Raw genomic sequence first — 20,976 nt, forward strand, 5'->3', positions numbered from 1 at the left:
TTGCCGCTGGCAAAGATACGCTAAAACACACACACACACACATGCACACACACACACACATGTGTGTCGCTGGCATTTCGACTTCATGGCCTTGCTTTCCATTTTTAGGTGGCACCGAACACAGCTCAGTGTAAAAATCGCACTGTACATATTTCAAGCAAAAATTTCAATTAAGACTTTTGCTCTGAATTCATTTTTGCTTTCTGTTTTTTTTTTGTTGCTCCCCGCCATTTTGTTTGTTTTCGCCGCTTTCATTGCTGCTGCTGTTGTTGTTGTTGTAGCGCCCTTTTAGAACCTTTCCTCGCTGTGCGTGGTAATTTTGTATGTTAAAAGCGAAGCTAAAACACGACCGGATGCAATTTTAATCTGTCGGAATGTGACAGAAACAAAGAGCGAGAGAGAGAAAGAGAGAAAGAGAAAGGGAGAGCAACAGACGGAGCAGACGCATAAAATATTGACTGCCAAGCCACAAATACAAATACAAAAACAAATACTAACACAGCTACAGCTAAACATTACAGTGCTAGTGTGGAGCTTTGAGCGAATGAAGAAAGGGGGGGGGGGGGGAGGGTGGGAGGCAAGCAGAGGAAGCACACATAATATTTTAGTTTTTGACCCAAAAATGTCAGTAGGACATGAGTTATCACCGTTGCCGTCGCCGTCGCCGTCGCCGCCATTGCTGCTGACATCAACGTAATTGTTGTTGTTGCGGTTGTTGTTTTAGGCTTGCAGGTTGCTCTTTCGCTTTGGTTTTGCCAGTCTGAAGTGTGTTTGCAACAACAACAACAACCACAACAACAACAACAATTGCGTGGGAGAGCCAAAGGCGGCCGTCTTCGTGCGTGCACGAGCACGCACGACACCCACAATACGAAAACGAATACGAAGGCGCGCACTGAAACCAGAAACTGCGCTGCCTCAGCCGCTGCCGCTGCCACTGTCGCCTCTTTAGCCGTTTGCTGAGGCGACGACTGTCACTTTTCAAGAATAAAAAAAAAAAGAAGAAATCTGTTTCGGGGCGTTTTTCTTGACACTGCCTGTGCCCCCGACACCGACACCCAAACCAGCCTCACCCGCCTTGGCTTGAGTTGTTGCTTTTTTGCATGACTTATTTTACGCTCACCTTTCGTGCTGGTGCTCGTGCCTCAGCTCCCGCTGCCGCCGCCAGCAGCAAAGCTGCTTAATCGTCTTTGTCCTTTTTAACTTCTGTGCCGCCAATGTTGCTGTGCTTGCTGCTTTCCTGTGGTTTTTTTCCACTCAACGCTAGTTGGCAACACTTTTTTTTTGCTTCGCTACGTGCGTATGTATATTAATGTTTTGTATTTGCATTTGTATTAAGTAGTTACACAAATACACGCATAGAATATATAAATGTGTTTGTGTGTGTGTGTTCGTGTTTGCGTGTAATTTTCTTCACTTTTGCTTTCTTTCGGTTTCTTGTGCGAAGGCAGCAGTATTCAACAAATTGTTTGTGCTCGTCTTTTTCTATCTCTCTCTTTCTCTCTCCGTTCTCTTCACAGCTCACACTTTGTTCATGCTGATGCTGCAGCTGTTTTTTCCAGTTAATTGAGCCGCTTACTACCTTTTTGCAGCTACTACGATTTCACTCACTCACTAACTCACTCGCAGGCGCACGTTATGCTACGTTTTTGCAAAAATGGGTTTTTGGTAGTTAAAAGCTTTAAGAAATGTGCGCTGCGTACTGTGTGTAACACTTTTTATTTGCTTTTATCCGTGCGCCGTGTCCGTCTGCGTGCGCGTTCGCTCTGGATCTGATGCGACGACCACGCTTCGGACTCTAATTGCGTTAAAATATTTTTGCTCCCACAACAACAGCATCCGCAACAACAACAACAGCAACAACAATGACAGCTAACTGCGCTCTCCAATTTGTCTGTCTCTTGTGTGAGTGCCAGCTGCTTCTTCTTTCAATTCGCACAGTTCAATTTCAAGTTGAAAACTTTGCTGAAACATCGTTACACACACACAAACTGTCTCTGGTGCTGCTCCTGGTGTTCGCCTTTTACCGTTCAATGCGACCAGCGAACGACTGTGACTTCGTGCTGATGCTTTCACTGTGTCACTAGATGCTTGCGTTTGCCTGTGTGTGTGTGTGCGTGGGTGTGTGTGAGTGTGTATTCGTATGTATGTGAATTTATGTTGCCATCTCACCATTGTTGTCTCCCAGCTTCGTAGCGAGAGCAGCGCCGCTTTAACACATTTCAAATTTCGGCGCAAGCTCAGTTTATTGTTGCCATTCACTGTTGTTCTCATTTCCCTTGTATTCGCTGCTGTTGTTGTTGTTGTTGTTATTGCTGCTGCAGTTGCTGCGCTGGCATTTCCATACAAACTTCGCTCCTTGTTGCGCTCAGCATCCACATTGTGCTCCCGCTCCCGCTCCCTCTCCCGCAGCTGTTGTTGTCGTCGTCGCGCTATTTCACTTCGTGTTTTATGCTCTCTCGTTTCCCAGGCCCGCGAGCATTACGAACAACTCAGCCGCCAATATTTGATGCCTTGGGGCATTACCAGAACATTAAACACGTTAAAATTGAAATTAAAATAAAAATAACATTCGTTTTATGTTAGTTGCATACATTTTGTACTTAATTTTTTTTTAATTATTTATAGTATATGTATATGCAAATGCATATGTTATGTATGTAACTTATTCAAAGCACAAATATTTTAAAGAGGATAATAGATTAAATTACAGATTTTATAGGAAAATTTCAAAGTTATTCAATATCTCTGATAATGTTACACGTGTAAATTTTGAAAATCTGTTTATATAAACTCATGAATCCTATAAAAAATTTAGAATGAGCTATAATAAGCTATAAGGCTTCTGAAAACCCAAAAATTTAGTTTATTAATATTTTATTTTTAATTTCCAAAGAAAAGATTTCACATAAAATTTGTCAAAATTGCTTTAAAATTGTACAAATTTGTTTAATTTTGAAAATGGCTTAAATTAAAAACCGTTAAAGATACAACGAAAATTTTCAACGAATATTGCTAGTTTTTATTTTAACTAAACACAGTCATTAGTGTTGATTTAAAGCTAAAATAATGCTTAATTCAATTGAAAATTGAATAAGTCTTTTAAGGCGAGATAAAATAATGTTAAGTTCAGTTTTAAATTGAATCAGTTATTGGAATAACAGGCGAGGGTATTTAACCCCGCACTTGTATTTATGCTTATTTTGTTAATTCCTTTTCATTTGTATGTGTGCTTGACAACACCTTGGATGTTAAGTCCGCCCCTGGGCGTGTCTATGCCACTCACTGGCATTGTTGGCCGCGCTCCATATTATATATATATGTATATACATATATATATATACTTTTTTTTCTTCGCATAGTTCCCGGCTGACTGGCGTTGTTCCCCTTTGTTGACGTTAGCTGCTGGCTCTACTGGCTTTTGCTGCGAATGTGAATGTGAATGTGAATGTGAATGTGAATGTGGATGCGGCCTGTGGTTGTGTTTCTGCTGTTGTCGAGTACCTGGGCGAGCTGTACTTGTTGTGGGTCGCCGGCGTTGCGTTGTTTTTCCATGGTATACTGTCTGAAGTGCAAATTTGCTTTAATTATTCCATGGCAAGCGTCAACGGCAACGGCAGCTGCAGCACGCGTCACCCAGCGACACCCAACCTCCCACAACCGCCCACAAAATCAGTTGTGGACACGAACGTTAGCAGAGCCGGTGACAACGACATTTACTCGAGCCCGCGAGCACATACTTTACTCTTTCACTCGCAAGAGTCTCACCTGGCGTTGCACACTATCTGCTGACACGGATCGGGTTGAGCGTGTTTTTCTTGTGCTTAAAGTAAGCGTTGGACAAAGTTTCGCTACTTAACGACTTCATTTGTAAATGATAAGATTTTGGCTACTTATTACCCTTTTCGGGCCATAAACTTGCCATTGGGGTTGGCTCCTTGAGCACATTGTGGGTGCATCTACGATTAGAGATGGGTGCGTGTCGCCTATGCTAATAACGGTAAAAACTAACTGGTCTAACTTTAACTTGGCCCATATCTCAAAATAACTGTGCATTAGGACAGTCATTCTTTTTCGGTGTGACCGTGCTGCAATGTAACTGGCTAGCAGTGTGATTATATGTAATGCTTTCGCTTACAGTAAGACCGTATTTCTCTTTAGCTGTGTTTCAGTGTGCCCCTTTTTCAATGCAATTCATTATATTGTATGAAGATATCTCAGCTTATCTGTATTTAAGTGGGACTGCACTTCAGTATGGCAGTCTTTCAACATAGCTCAATATAACCGAGTTTCAATGCATACATATTTCAATTTGTGATGAATAGTATGAAAATATATCCGTTAATCCGTATTGTAGTAGGACCATACTTCAGTTTGACTATATTTCAGTTTGATCATATAACAGTGTGACCATGTTTCAATGGAGCTAAGCTATTTTACTCTTATGTTTTTACTCTTACTCTGCTACTCTTATGCTTCACATTCTCTCGCTGAATTGTCGTGTCACGATAGAAAGCACGAGAAGCGCACCTCACTAGCGCCTACTAACGCCCTACTGTGTTTGGCGCAGTGTAACCAGTCGCATCCGTAACTGTGCCACAGACGGACATCCATCGGCAACCGCTGATGCCGCAGCCGACTGCGCTGCCAAATCGCTGTCGCTGTCCACACTGGCGGCATCGTCGCCATCCTGGACGTGGTCGTCGTCGTATTTGACGGCCGACATTGTTGGCATTCGATATTGGTTGTAATTAGCTTTAATTGAAATTGCTTCTTTGCCATTCACGAGCTTCGTGATTTGGGTTTTAATGTGCACAATGTGTGTGTAATTTTGTCAAAGTTAATTTATGGCCAATACTGAGCCCCTCCCCTCCCCCTCCCCCTCTCGCCTACCCGCTGCCCCCTGCAGCGACCGCAGTTCATCAGCAAATATGCAGACATTTACTTTGGTACCTTTTTGTGTCCAGTTTTTGATTTTTGTGAATTTGGTTTGCTTTGATTTTTTGATGGAAATGATTAGAGAAAAGCCAATTAAATAAATGCGAATCTTTATTTAATTTCAGTTTTATTTACAGAGCCCAATTTGAGTTGTTTTCACGAAGTTTCCTGCATTTTTCACACACTTTAAGTGATATTTAAATGGAAACTTATTTGCATTTAAATATATTTGTAAATTTTAAACCGTATTGAGAACGAATATCGAATATGCATATGCGGATGCGGTTACCCATGCAAATATTTCATATAACCACGGAAAGCCGACATAGATGCGAGTGAAATTTTAAGAATGAAAATAAATGCATTTTAAATAATTTGTAAAGCACGTTTAAGTGCTTATCATCAAATAGTTGGCTTAATTAAATCAGAGGCTTGTTTAACAGCTTATCTAATTGGTGATAATATGCATTAATTACTGTCAACATATTAAGTCCTTAAACTAGACTAGTTACTAAATATCTTCATGGAAGACACAATACTCTAAGTCCCACTTTCGCCCATTTTCACAGCTGATTTCAATAGATTATATGTCGTAGAGTATATGCTTGTAAATTTGACTAATTATCGTTGATGAAAAACTTTTCAAACGTGTTAAATAAAACACATACATATATCAAGCTAAAGATAATTATACAAATGCATTTGCTTACCTCAGCCCAATTGAAGTGGAAGAATAGGTTCTCTGAGCGTCATAGCACAAATAACTCAAATAGGCATCATTAAATGATATTTCAAAATCTAAGTACATAAACAATTTGTGTAGCTCAGCTCTAGACCAGCTGGCGGCTGGCTGTCAAGATTTATAACTTTTATCGTACCGAACGTGATTTGATATTCGTTTATTAGATAAGAAAACTGTTGAAGAATGAAAATTGTGAATCAGATATAGTTAAAACTGATTTAAGTCTGCCAAACTTGGCTTATCTTATACAAGTCTTCATGCATACTAAGTCTTTGTAAACTGTACTAAACTGTAATATGTCAATAGTTGATTAGGTCAGCAAATAAAATGTCTTCAGTTATTAACAACAACATTATTATTGAGTAACACCTAAGAGGTTCTAGTCGGGAGCTCCCGACTAGGGGATACCCTTAACCCTCTTCTTCCAACATCAAATGCATATATATATATATATTCTTTTTTAGAAGCTATATGTCAAGTTTGGTGACTCTATCTCTTATTATTTACCAAAATTGCCCAATAAAAAACAGGATATCGATATCAATTTTTATCGATTGCTTGAAAACGGAGTAAGTTATCGATTATCGGAAACAAACTCAATCTGCGCGGGAACTAGGAGCACCTACATCTCTAGCTTTTATAGGTTCTGAGATCCTTGCGTTCATGCATACGGACGGACGGACAGACAGACAGATAAACATGGCTAGATCGACTCGGCTATTGATGCTGATCAAGAATATATATACTTTATGGGGTTGCAGATGCTTACTTCTGCCTGTTACATACATTTGAATTTTGCACAAATACAATATACCCTTATACCCATTTTTAGTGGGTTCAGGGTATTAAACTTTAAGTAATAGTAAATTATTTTAGCTCGGATAACATCGCTCATAAAATGACAGGCGAGTCAAACTTTATTTATCACATTTCTGAAAGAAGTTCGTGTCAAATATCGTAATCAAGTATTTAATCAAGATATATGCAATGATTAGGCGCGCTGACTCGAAAGTGTCACATCATTTTAAATCAGCCCATCAAATCCCAAATGGTTCTTCATATTGTAGTTCAGTAAATGATTATATATATATATATATATATCTACACAATTATTATATATGTATATAGCATATTTTAATACCCTATGCGTGTAAATTGGGTATGCAGAACATAGGCAGGATAGCGATAGCAATCAAAATCTTAATAGATAAGATTCTAGCTGAGGTCTTCTTATCATCCCCCCTTGTAAAGTAAGATCTAGTTCTATTAGACATGGTTGTAGGGTATTTCTTAGTCGGGCAGATCTAACAAAAAAAAGATTTCATGCCAACTCTCCACCATAAGGTAATACACAGGCATGTTAAATTTGGTTAAAGGGTATCTCTTAGTCGGGCAGCATTAACAAAGAGGTAAAGTAATACCCAGTAATATTAGTGTACATAATATCATTATTATTATGTTTATTATTCAAAATCGATCAATTAAAATGCAAACTCAAACTAATTAATGCTCTAACTTTATACTAACTAACTAACGTAAAGGAATTAGCCGAACTTTGACAATCAAATTAGCCCAAATCGCAAAAAAATGCCGACAAATAATTTCTGATTAATAAGTGGAAATTGTTTCAAGTCTCTGACAGGCTTATTATTTCATTGCGGCCCAAATGCAAATGGCAATAAAATATGAAAATAATAAAAATAAAAAAAGAAAAAATAGCGAAATGTGAGGCGCGATTGTATATTTTGTTGATGAAATGTTTGAAGGCAAACTCTAATTGAGTCAACAATGTTGAAAACAATCTAAGCCATCAATCATTTTTATTGCATACTTTTGCGTATCACATACGTACACACATCTATACACACACACACACACGCACACACATCTATAGAGCCATACACACGCGTATACAAATAAATTCGTCAAGTTCTGTGCAAATATTAACTCAACTCTGACTACTCGAAAAGGCCGAGCACGATAATCGTTTTAATGCAGGCACTCGTAAATGTTTTTTGGCAATAAATAAAGTATTTTTTTTTTTTTTTGTTCTCGAGCAAGTATTTTTTCTTATAGATATATATGGTCTACTTTCTTATGAATAGAGCCGCGAATATACGGCGCTTGTAAATCGAATAAAATATATAGAAATCAAATGATTTACGAGTATCTTATGCTGACCCGCTTTGATTTATGTGCTGCCAAGTGGTTCGCACGCCTATCAGTAACAATCCGAAAGATATTACAACCGAAGCTAAGACTTCGGCTCTTCTTCGTTATAGCACGATCGCCGTGATTCGAGTTAATCGCAACGATTCGATTCTTTTCCATTGTACTGCGGGTACTCGTATTTGCCATATGAATAAGTGCGAGTGAGCACATACTTGTAAGCACTTGGCTCTCTGTGTGTGTGCGTGTGTGTGTGTGTGTGCCTATAAAGCTCTGACAAGAATTTGCAGCGATTTAGTCTTATTAAAAGCGGAGCCACGATCGGAAGTCCGGGAGTCCGTGGATCGCGTCCCAAACAAAATACTCGTAATTGTCACAACTTGACAGCAAAACCCTCCAATTTCCGGCTAGAAAGCAACTGAGTAAAAAAAATGTAGGTTCCTCTAGTTCAATTAAGTGAAACCGAAAATGTCATTTGAAATAATAATCTACATATACCATATATATATAAATTCCCCAACTTTTTGCTGTACGTGATTCTGGCAAAACGATCAATTAAAAAATGCAAATTGCATTCGTAAATTTCGAAATAAATGACAAGTGTATTTATATATATATATATATACATATTTGTTAACATGTGCAATTACAAACCTACTGAATTCACATTTCGCACATTTGTAATTCAGCTGTGATATCAACAAAAAATTAATTCTGGCTCTGGCATTAAATATTTTATTTTGTAGTTGCAATCTAATGGAAATCAGTGCAATGACTTTTTTTAACATTTTTATTAAGTGTGTGCATATTAACTAATTAATGTAAAACCGGTTTGTTGCCTCATATTTACTTCTCCTTAGAAATATAATTAATTGCAAATGTTTTGTTCATATTTAAATGTGATGCATTGAACTTATCACAATTTAATGGGAAAGAGAGAGTGAGAGAGACACAGAGAGAGAGAGAGAGAGAGAGAAAGGGGGGGAGAGAGAGACAGAGAGATAGAGAGAGAGAGGGGGGGAGAGAGTGACAGAGAGAGAGAGAGAGAGAGAGAGAGAGAAAGAGAGAGAGAGAAAGAGAGAGAGAGAGAGAGAGAGAGAGAGAGAAAGGGGGAGAGAGGGAGAGAGAGAGAGAGAGACAGAGAGAGAGAGAGAGAGAGACAGAGAGAGAGGGACCCGTTTGGAAGCTAAGCCCCAAAATGGGTTCAATTTTTGTTGTAACCCAATTTTACAGTAGGTTTTACGTATTGTTTCCGATAACGCTTTCCTATCGCATTCGTATCTTCCGGCGGAATAAAGTACGTTACTTTCGGGGAATAGATCAAATCTCTTTTCGGGCAGTGAGAAAAGTTAGTGTGGCCTAAGAGATGTATTTACGATAGAAGAAACAATTTCTTAGCCTAATAACCACAACTTAAATATTAGAATAAGAAAATATAAAATACAATTATATTCTTATAAAATATATATAACGCATAAATGGAGATAACTCAAAACCCATAAAGTATATATATTTTAGATCAGCATCAACAGACGAGTTTAGAGAGCCATGTCCGTCCGTCCGAGGTTTTCATGCAGGCATGATATATGTCGAAACTGGCCGGATCGGACTGATATATAATATAGCTGCCATAAGAACGATCGGTTGAAAAGTAGGTTCATGTATGGAAAATTATTTTGTTTATCAAGATATCTTACTCAAACATTGCCTTTATAAGTTTCCCTATGCTCCCAACATGTTATCAACATCGGACCACTATATCTTATTACTGCTATAGAAAAGATTGGCTATTATTGGGTTTTCAAAGATATTTTGATCAAATTCGGCATTTATGAGCTTCACTATGTTCACAAATCTGCAAAGCGAAAATGTCTAAAAGGGTATTAAATCTTCGGCGTTACGAAGATATCTTCTTCTCTAGTTATGCTTGGTTTTATGATTCATGTAATGTCTGCTAGACAGTTCATCTTTATGAATGTAAATGATGTTCTATCTACAGTGAAAGAAAATTTGCAGACTAAAGCGTTTCACAAAGCGCAGATAAGGTGCGTTTTGTTTGGCTCATATGATGATGGTGTCAATGCAAAGCATAACAACATTGGGAACAAAAGAGCTGTTGATAATAAATAATTAAAAAATCTTATCTATTTCGGGAATATCAAATAGAGGTAATACTCGAGGCATACAACAGCCATTAGCCACGTTAACCGGTTAAGAGCGGAAGATTGGGCCTGAAATGGATTCACAACATCGATTGGGCTATATGGAGCACTTAATTATGATAGTCACGCAATTTGACATGTTTCTTGAGCAGAGATAAACACTTCTCACAATCAATACAATACATCCGGACAGACTGTAGACCCACATAAACAGCGCACATAAACACATAAGTGGCTGGGACGGGTCTGTCGATCAATTGGTTGGCCATAAACCGTTCAGGGCTGATTGATATTCGAGTGGAGATTGCTTTTAATCAAACACCCGTAAGTGGAGTAATCAGCCATACGAGATCGGATCGGTCAACTATTCCATCTGTATTCCAAGTCAATCACAATACGCCGTCATAAAAAAACAAAGCCAAATATGTTAACTGGAAGTCGGGCGCTAACGATAAGCAAAACCTATTCCCAGTAACCGAAACCGAACCACGATTATGAACTCGTGGATTTTCTTATGAATAAATTGTAGTTGCCACAAAAGGGCGCGATTTCTTATCTGGCGAGAGTTCCATTGACTGCGCGATAAGCTGCCAACCGAGTGGCTACTTAACCAGAATAACTATTTTCCGATGTGCTGCCATCAATCATGGCAGCTCTTTTATTTGAGCTATAAACAATTGCCAATATATGGCATCTGATAAAATTATGAAAGGCCCTATAAAATGTCGTTCCACTCGTGCAATTGGCTACAAATTATGGCGCGGCTGTATATCATTCAAACTCTTTCGGAATTAAAGTGCTTTTATTGGGCTGCACGGCAAATCAATTAAGGCGAGCTTTATGCGTAAGAATTTCTCTTGACGTCAGCCTCAATTTACCCTGATGATAAGTCAATAAACTCGGATTGATCTGTGGTACAAAAAATCGAAAGAAAACCAAAACCAAAACAAAACAAACAATTTGCGTTTATTTAATTATTTCAAATTTCCAATTTCAAATTGGTAAATTATAATAAAAGTGATATTACTTTCGAGTTTTACTCAAAAATTCCTTAACAACACACGTATTAGGGAATTTTTTGACATTTTTTTTACAATCTGAGAACAATCGATGTGTGTAACCCGTACTCATCAAATTGTTAACAACATTTAGAACTAAAGGTTATAAGAAGAAGCTGTCATTTTGTTTGTCTATCCAGATAATAATATCTTAAATATTTAAGAAGGGTATTCGCTAGTCGAACACTCTAATATCTTTAATTTTATTATTAATAAAAATTCGGCAAATTAAAATAAAATTTAGCTTGTTTTTATTTATTTACTTTTAACAAAAGAATCAAAAAAAGTATTGGGTTCTCTTCAGGCTTAGAGACAGGGTATCTGCACGTTAATCACACTTCATGTTACGGCAGATTTGGGCTTAGAGATTTTGTGAGTTGGAACTGGAACTAGCAAAAAGAACTGAATACACACGCCTGTTAATAAGTTTTGTAATAGGCCGACTTTAAGTGGCAGGCGAAAGTCTTATCAATATTAATTGACACGAATTTCCTATGTTTTTATTTTTTTTTCCAATTTGAAGTATTTGTGTCTATGGCGAATATCTATATAAATAATATTAGTCTCGACTTGAAGTATTATTATCTATGCCGATTATCTGTGTTAACAATCAAATTTCTATATACCATACAGTCTGCTACTCAAAGGCGATTAGATTAACACGAAAGCGCATTGCTTAAGCTTTGTAAACGAAGCAAGAACGAAATAAAATAAAACAAAATAAAATATAATAAATAAATAAACAGCGCAAAAAGAGACACTGACCCACTGCAGAATCTTGAATGAATGCAAACCGATTGCTCGATGAATACTCATTCGCCCGAGCTTTGGAACGTGGCTTCCAGAGGGAAAACCAAAACAAACAAGTTGAGAATGCGGTAAACGGCTCGACTGAACTATACCCTATACGTATGGCATGGGTATCTGGGGTTATTAATACACATTTATTTGTTCTCACTGCGAAAAGTGATTGAAAACAGATTCAATTCAAGCCAATGGCCACAAGAAACAGCCGGGTCAATTAAGACTAAGAGAATAAGATAGGGTTTGGATGCACCTTCCTTAAAGAAATTATATATATATGTTTTCTAACCAGATATTTGTTAATTTTATACAAGCGAAAGTATGAATATAAAGACCTCAACCCGGCTATTAACCAAACCGATTCAAGTCAAGAACTCTAAAGATTTTCTTGCCTATGAAACGAACCTTAAGCAAAACCAGTTGCACATTAAAAACCTTAACTAATGGATTAGGAAAGTCTTTGATTGCAAATAAAAAAACTGAAAAACTTGGGCGCCAAATATTTGATTTATCTAAACATATTTGGTAAATGCCAATTTTGGGTTCAGATCCAATTTAGCCCTCGAGTTCCATATGAAAATATGTATGGCCAGCAATATTTTCAGTAGAAAGGGCACAATAAATGAAAGATAAATTTTATAACTAACATTTAAAAAAATAAATAGAAACTGGGTTAAAGCAGGTTGAGCATGATGAGGAAGACAAAGGAATCAAAATAATAACCTGAAGATATAAATTCAAAAATAAATCAAATTGATGTATAAAACATTTCAAACTGAAGTTGTATTCTGCTCTTATTTAAATTCGGATAATGGGGAAATTTATATATATTTATGATATATCTCCTTTGCTGTAAAAACTGTACCATTTTCTCTCTCAAGTTTTCGTAGAGCCTAGGAGCTAGGCAAGACTCTGTGTGTGTTATACCCGCAACCAAATAATAATTTGTATAGGGTATGGCAAACAATATTTATGGCTTGGGAACTCTGAACAGCGTCCGTTAAAGTGTGGCCGGCAGTTGACCTGTCGCTAACTAAGCTTGAAAATTTGCTTATTGCCAAATGGGCAGCCGAGTTGGCGAATGGGCAAAATGGGTAGTCGGTGCTGTTTATTGGCAAACATGTCACGTAGAACGATTTTGCGTTTCGGTGCCAATGCGACGCGCTATTTTCTTCATTTTTTTTTTTTGTCTCGTGGTATGCCACCTCTGGCAAGGTCAGGCATTGGCAGCCAAGTGTCGCGATTTATAGACGAGCTCTCATTTAAGTCGCAGGCAAATTTACCCAGCGTACACACTCAAATTAGCCGAAGGTATTATGTAAGCCGGACACATTCCCCCCACCAAAAGCAAGAAGAAAGGAAATTTAAATATACATTTTTGTTGGCCTGTGCCATTTGCACGTGATCGACGCCATTGTGAGTTATTTGATATCGAAATAAGTATTATTCGAAAAGCCTACAAATGACAACGGCATGCTAATTAAAAAGCTTTGTTCGCCATTCTCCAGAGCCGGAGCACGTGATGGCCCAGTAGAAATGTTGTCAACGCACTTGCCAGACAATCGTCAATTAGAACCGAGTCGTAAGTCGACAGTGGTTCGAATCGCTTGAAATAGTTCAAGAACGCCACTTTGTGTAAAACAACCGGCATGCTTTAATCGAAAAATGCCTTTGTTACATATAGATTCCATAGTTTAACAGTTTCTGTAAGCGTGTCATAAAAATATAAAGATATATTTCATCTGGACAGCTACTAGAATACTTATTGGCTAAAGGCGGGCTGAAATAACTAGGCACTTTATTTGACTAATTTACTTAAGTTCCGAACAGTTCCGTAAAGCGCAATTACTTGCACTTTTTATAGGCTTTTATAATTTTAGTTTTTTGTAGGGTCTATTTTTGAGGTAAATGGAATTATAGAGAGAGTTAAGTTGATATTTTGAATGGAGCTTTCTTAAGCATAATTTGCGGTTGTACCACGAAGCTTTAAAAGCACATTAAAGCGTTCACGAGGTTGCAAGGATAAGAAGAACGGACTTCAAACATTCAAATAAATACCAAATCGGAAGTATTTGCAAAGCACATAAAAGCTTTCAAAAGCTACTAAAAGCTGAAAAAACTATACATATATTTATTTAATTACTGATTCTTTTGAGGGTTTTTTTAACTCTTTTTGTTGTTAAGCTCTCTGTGGCTAAATATTAAGTCAAATATTCTGAGTAAAAGATCTTGGAACTGATTTATATTTATGTAAAGGGTATTTCATAGCTGAGTTCTTCAAGCCAAAAGCTCGGGAAGACTAAATGCGATTCCTTTGCGGGGGCATCGCATACAGAGCACGACTGTTGTCCCAGAGCAAACGAATGGAACTCACAATCAGTTGTGATCATAAATATTGTCGGTATCAATTTTTGCGAATTACTCATATCAACGTCCAATAGCGTTAATTACAGGTGAAAATTGAAAACATTGAACGTGTCTGGCCAATTATGCAGATTTGATTGCAAATAGACATTGATTGCTTTTGTGATATATGTATGTACAGAATAATATGGACATATTTATATTTAGTAGCTTTATTAGAGCGTGAATAAAATAAACAAGATGCTTATTACGAACCTGAAGTGATTAATTAGCAGGCGCATATAATTGAAAGCGCATACAAAAAATGGGAAAAAACTAGGTGAAGGAACAAACTTTGGGTATTTATATTACTATATCTGGGCTTTATGAGAAAAAAAACTTTTAAATAGCATTTGGTTGGGCTAAGAAATTAATAATACTTAGTGTATCTTTGTATTCGAATATAATAATATACCATCTTGAGCTGATACCAAATAAACTCCTAACTAAAGATCAAAATGCTAAAAGCGTCGGAATAGGAGGCTTCTTTTAAAAATATCGCAATTCTTCTAAGAGCTAGGGTATTTAATCTTCGGCAGAGCAAAGCTTCTTTTTTCGTTCGGACTCGAGTAAAAAGTAAAAGTATTTAGCTACTTTTCTGTTAAGCCAGGCAAAAAAAAAAAGCTTTTGCCTTTCATCGTTGGGCGGCGTTTCAGTTAGTTTTTATGCAAGGCAAGTAATTGAGTATCTTTAACCGAGTTCAGCTAAGTGCACGTGTATATTAGTGACTCATGAAAAGTCCATAAATCAGACCCTCATTTGGCATAACCATTGCATAGTTAAATTTGATGACGAATCTGTGATTTAGTTGCAAAACTTTCGATAGTTGCATATACATATAAAATAAATCGTAATATAAAAGCCTGCGCCTTACTCAACCTTTTGTGACTTTTACAAAGCATTTGATGCATGTTCTTTATAGGCAAGTTCTACTGTTGCTTCGCCATAAATTGGCAATTTATGTCGACGCAAAATTGTTATTTTTTTTTATGGATTTGTTGAGCTGCACTGGAATAATTTATCTAGTAACAGCTAAAAATAAACTTAATATATTATATATTTGAAAGAAAAAGTAGAGAGTGGAGCAAAAAATAGTATTGATTTTTGTCAAATGAATGCGCAGATCCATATTTAGCGAGAGTTTTGCCAGAACACAAAAAATCTCGGCCTAAAAAGCGCGTACTTTTGCTGATGAGTGACAATGAGTACTACTCAAAAAAGTACTCAGAAGGTTGTTGAGCTTATGTTTTTAAACAAAAATCTATAACAAAAATGTAGTTGAAATATTATTATTATTATTTATATACTCAAAAATATTGCCAAAAGGCGAAGATATAAATGAGATCGTAGGTTTTTTTCAATCCTTGACTTTTAGTCAACTTTCAGCATATATAGATACTTAACTTACAATATATTCTATTATAACCAACTAAAACTAGTTGCTGAATTAATTGAACTATGTAACTGGAGCTAATTGTTATTAATATTTTCTTGTTTAATTTATTTGCTTAATATATTGTAATAGGTGTTATGTATTTAAGGCCAAATATTTGCTTTAATCTTTAACCCTTTCACAAGTCTGTCTCGAATTCACACACACACACACAGACGGCTGGCCCTGCCCAACTCCCACAATGTGGCGATCTGAAACGCCAACGCCGCATGATAATGAATTTATTTCAGCGCTAAACGTTGAACGAGATAGTTGTAAAAATCGCGTAACGCTTGGGCGAAATAAGACAAAAAAAAACAAACTGAATTTAGTTTCGGGTTCTATAAATCTCTATATATCAACTGATAAACGGGCGCATCTTTTTAGCGCAGACGAAGATGACGGCCAACGGGGAGCCCGGCGCCAGCAGCGATGAGAACAGCCTGACGACACTGCCCATACCGGATATACGCACCTCGCCCATGCCCAACGGCAATGGCAGCCACAAGACCACAATCGCCATCGAGAGCCAGCCAAGGCGTCGAGTTAGCATCATATCCGATCCGCCGACTATCGCCGCCGGCGCCAGTGCCGCCGGCTATGACAATCCCGCGTTCGAGCAGAATCCCAGGCGCAAAATATCGCAGGTGAGTCGTCAACGTGCTTGTCATCGACTGCGGCTGTCGTCAATGGTGCAGTTGGCGCCGATTGCGATTGCGATCCAACGCTGGCTAATGGGCTCGTAAATTTTGGATTTGTGTGTTATTTACGAGCTGGCCATAAACATGGGAATCGACTGTCGTAGCACAAAACCCCTATATTGATAATTTCTTGGCCAAAGCGCGATATGGGCGCACAGATAATCGTCTGGGATTTCAGAACAAGCAATAAATGTCTAATCTTTTCAACATTGTTTTTTGTTTTTGTTTTCCAATTCAATTAGACTTCGACACATTCGCACAGCGAAATCGGACCATCCCGAAGAAGGAGTATACTGAAAGAAACATCGCTGCATAATAATGATAATGAAAGCGATCTCGGATCAACGCACAGCTATGGTAAGTTAAGATCGGCTATCAAGACAAAGTTTATACAGACCATATAGTAGTCCGATTAGATATGGCTTTGCAGATAATTGTTTGGCAAATATTGCAACTTAATTGCAAGTTTGTCTTTACAAAATGTTAATCGACAGAGCTTGTAATAGATCTCATTATATATTTGTCCAATTGAACAGATTTAGCTTGACAAATATGTCATGAAATTCAAATAAGCATTTTATACAGAAGATTAGATTTTATGACCCCATTTGCCTTTGCCTCCCACAGAAAGAGAGAATAATTTAAATAGAGAATAGAGAGAATGCATTATATATTCTGACAAACCTCACAGGAGTATAACACTAACATACATTGCGTATGCGCAATATAAGAAATTTTAAACATAAAATGAATATAGATATCAACTCGACTGTTGATACTGATCAAGAATATGTACGATTTATCAGGTCAAAGACGTCTTCTTTTATGAGTTGAATGTTCTGATAAAACGATAAAAATACGCTCCACAAGAGTATAACAAAAACCTATTGACATACATTGCGTATGCGCAATATTAGGAATTTTCCGTCTAAAGCGAGATTTTAGCAGGCGTCAATCGTTCGGTTTGTTGACTTGGGAGCATTCCAAAAAACATATCTGACGCTGCTTTCCCACATACATGTATATCATTGTATATAGGGTATATGCCAATTTCAAAGAAGGTACCGAAGGCCAACGCATGACGTTTGGCAAAAGCAAATACGTTTACGATAGGTTTCTATTTGAGCACTTGTGCTTCTATTGTCAATCTAATTTGCCATCGCACCGTTAACATTATCAATTAGCAGTCCGGAAAGTGATTTCCAATTTCCAGCTGCCATTCGAAACTTGAAAACACAGACAATCGAGCTTAGTACCAGTCGCCATACGGGGTATATAGAGCATGAATTCTTGATAAACCGCTTAAAACTCGAAAACTTTCAATATTAATCAAATAAAATGTGTCAGTTATCATGTGCGAATATCCATATGATAAGACAGTATAAGATGTAACATATCCCAAATATCATTAATATAGTAATATATATATAATATATCTTATGTATGTGATAAGATGTTGTTGAAGCCTTAACTTTTTGGGAATTATAATTATAATTTTAAGTTATAAGCGTCAGCTAATGATAAAAATAGAAACAGAGCAGACTAGAGACAGTTTCCTATGGGATCATTAAGTACTATGTCATTTAATCATATCATACCGAAATCGAGGGTATCTCTTAGTCAGTCAATTGCTCAAATAATTGCACGCTTGTTCTGATGATTGTATGTTCAGTCGCAGACACAATTAGAATCGAATGCTAAATGATGATATAATTTGTTTATAGACTCGTAATCAGAGTACACTCTTGTAGTTCTCGTGCACTCGGCATATTTCATATACCATATATCTTGTCAACCCATTGCAGAAAACTACAGGCAGAGTGCGTTGGATGTGCTGAATGGAAAGTACCAGGGGCATCAGCAGCAGGTGCCGAACTCGCAGGACGGCAATGGGGCAAATTATGTGGAGGACTCGTGGATCTACACCTTTTGCCTGAAATGCCGCGGCGAGGAGCCGAGCGAGTCATGGGAGCCGCCCTTCTGGCAAAAGATCTTTCCCTATCCGCTGTGCCCCACCTTCAGGACATTCTCTCGTCTCATTGTTCTTATTCTGATTGGTGAGTCAGCATATTATCCAATCAATCTCTCTCTCTCAACGGATATGTGCTTCTCCTGCAGGTCTGCTACTTTGGATTGTGGCATTTGTGATTATCGGGGACACAGCTGCGCCGGGCGGTCAACTGTTTAGCCTGGTGGTGCTCACCGTGGCCGCCAATTTCGGTGGCTATCTGATATCGCTGACAACCCTGCCACGTCTGATTGGCATGCTGCTAGTGGGCATACTCTTCCAGGTGAGTCGCGAGTCTCCACTGCCAATATTTAGATCAATTTCTTATGACTTTCCTGCTGCTTCCAGAACGTAGGCTGGGTGGATCTCGACGGCGACTTCTCGAAAGTGACGGCGCATCTTCGCAAGTTCGCTTTAACCATAATCCTGACTCGAGCTGGCCTCGAAATGGAACCGGAAGCTTTCAAGAAGGTGTACAAGACCATTCTCAAGCTGGGCATTGTGCCCTGGTTTGTGGAGGCCGCCATCATGACGGTCATGTCACATTTTCTGCTCGACTTGCCCTGGATCTGGGGCTGCATGCTGGGCGCCATCATTGCCGCCATCTCGCCAGCCGTCGTCGTGCCCTGCCTGTTCCGGCTGCGCACCAAGGGCTATGGCGTGGTCAAGGGCATACCCACGCTTGTGGTTGCCGTCGCCGGCGTTGACGACGCTCTCTCTGTGGCCATCTTTGGCATTGTCAGCACAATTATGTTCTCGGACAAGGGACTGGGCTATCAGATTGCCCAGGCGCCGGTCTGCATACTGGGCGGCCTGGCCTTTGGCGTTATCTGGGGCTCGTTGGCGCGCATCTTTCCGGAGAAGGGCGATGCTTATGTGGTGCCGCTGCGCACGCTAATGCTCTTCGCCGGCAACCTGGTGGCCATCTATGGCAGCGAGGAGCTAGGCTTCGAAGGCGCCGGGCCCTTGGCCGTCGTCTTCTCATCCTTCGTATCGAATCTGTTCTGGTGCAAGGACGGCTGGGAGGTCGATGATAATCCGGTATCGACTGCGTTCGAGATCTTCTGGATGATCTTTGAGCCGATTCTCTTCGGGTTGACCGGCGCCACAATCAAGATCAGCGAGCTGGACTCGCACACAGTCTCCATTGGAGCGGCCTGCATCTTTACGGGCGTCATCATACGCATCTTTGTCACAGCTGGCATTGCCTTTGGCGATCGCCTGAACACCAAAGAGAAGTTCTTTGTCGGCCTCTCCTGGATGGCCAAGGCAACGGTACAGGCTGCTCTGGGGCCCGTGGCCCTAAAGAATCTGGGCAACGATGCCACAGACGAGGAACGCAAATGGGCTGAAATTGTGCAGACCATTTGCGTCTTCAGCATCGTGCTGACAGCTCCACTGGGCGCCATTCTGATATCCGTGACCGGCACTAGAATGCTGACCAAGACGAAGCAGCCCCAGGATCTGACCGGCTGGCGTCGCAGTCATCGTCCCTCTATACGCGACATAAGCATCATCGACGAGGAGGAGGAGCGCGAGGATCCCGAGTTGCCCAGAGACAAGCAAACGGACGACAATACGCAGAGTAATGCACATTTAACAAATCTATCATATACCGCAAATAAGTAAATTCCTATCTGCGTACTTTGCGTCCTGCTCCAGTTTTTTGTTGGACTAAAATATAATGTTGATTGTTATTATACAGTATTTAGCATAGTGGAGTTGCATTCCAAATAAATAATAAGTTTTAATTGATTATATATTGTGTTTTATTATGGGTGAATGTCGCAAGAACTAGACAAATCGAAGCTGAGCTGACGTGAGATTAACTGAAGAACAAGAAGATTCAATTCTTCAAATCTTACATGAAAAGCCGTCTTTTACAATTCTAAATCCTATTCGGCCTTTTGGGCCGTCTCCTTTATTGGGCATTTCAATGTTTTGGGATTCGAACCTGAAACCTTTTATGCAGTGGGCTTAAGAAAAGGCACTTTCATTATTCGATTTGGATTTTTTAGCTGAGGTTCGTGTGCTCGCTGTAGCCCTTTTATAAGTCGACGGGCTGCCTTTCTTTGTTCATTTTCCATAGCATACTTTTTGGAGTAGGATCAAATGCCCTAAATTAATTCTAGAGTTTCTGACAAAGACTCTTCATTAAGTGCAGCAAACAATTTAATAAAATGTTATTCTTCTTAAATTTAAATTTGAAATTTAAAAAAAAATGGAATTAATAGCATAGCAATATAGCAAGAACTCTATATTATTAAGTTATGTGGCCTAATTTGAGCTAACATTTACTTTTGTCATTATTTTTAAGACATTTATATGGTATCAAAACTGGTTTGTTGCCAAGCGCCATGAATTTGTTGTTTAACAAAAACAATAATTAGATAAATAAAAAAATAGATGAAGCGTCTCTTTTAGAAGGCCGAAGGCTAAATACACTTTTAGACAGGTGAAGAGATATTTTGAAAACCTGATAAGATTTTCAAAGAAGAACTCATTTCTCTCATTTTCTCCTATACTTTGCATAGAGGTAGCTACATGAGATATTAGTCC

General features: G+C 38.6%; 2 protein-coding genes across 4 annotated transcripts in view; one reads left to right on the forward strand and one right to left on the reverse strand.

Annotated features, from left to right (window-relative positions):
• Positions 1 to 20,976, reverse strand: part of LOC115760259 (HEAT repeat-containing protein 1 homolog) — a 51,138-nt gene that overhangs the window by 14,720 nt on the left and 15,442 nt on the right. The window lies entirely within an intron of this gene.
• Positions 8,190 to 20,147, forward strand: LOC115760262 (sodium/hydrogen exchanger 9B2-like). Of its 3 annotated transcripts, none has more exons than XM_030701526.1 (6): positions 8,190 to 8,282; positions 16,096 to 16,355; positions 16,652 to 16,766; positions 18,215 to 18,466; positions 18,528 to 18,700; positions 18,766 to 20,147. In XM_030701526.1, exons 2-6 carry the CDS (start codon positions 16,107 to 16,109, stop codon positions 20,044 to 20,046), a joined length of 2,070 nt encoding a protein of 689 aa, XP_030557386.1. In that variant the 5' UTR covers positions 8,190 to 8,282; positions 16,096 to 16,106; the 3' UTR covers positions 20,047 to 20,147. The 3 variants fall into 3 exon arrangements, with proteins under 3 accessions (XP_030557386.1, XP_030557388.1, XP_030557387.1); XM_030701528.1 differs by having other exon boundaries at positions 8,196 to 8,282; positions 16,101 to 16,355; XM_030701527.1 differs by lacking the exon at positions 8,190 to 8,282 and adding an exon at positions 13,075 to 13,184 and having other exon boundaries at positions 16,101 to 16,355.

Source organism: Drosophila novamexicana, unplaced genomic scaffold, assembly GCF_003285875.2.
Source record: "Drosophila novamexicana strain 15010-1031.04,08,12 unplaced genomic scaffold, DnovRS2.1 tig00000387-arrow-pilon, whole genome shotgun sequence".
NCBI lineage: Eukaryota > Metazoa > Arthropoda > Insecta > Diptera > Drosophilidae > Drosophila > Drosophila novamexicana.

Excerpts from the sequence above, each read along its gene's own strand:
- LOC115760262 (XM_030701526.1), top strand. The coding sequence starts at position 16,107 with ATGACGGCCAACGGGGAGCCCGGCGCCAGCAGCGATGAGAACAGCCTG. Across the intron at positions 16,767-18,214 it reads CGGATCAACGCACAGCTATG|AAAACTACAGGCAGAGTGCG; the intron begins GTAAGTTAAGAT and ends AACCCATTGCAG. Across the intron at positions 18,467-18,527 it reads CATTGTTCTTATTCTGATTG|GTCTGCTACTTTGGATTGTG; the intron begins GTGAGTCAGCAT and ends CTTCTCCTGCAG.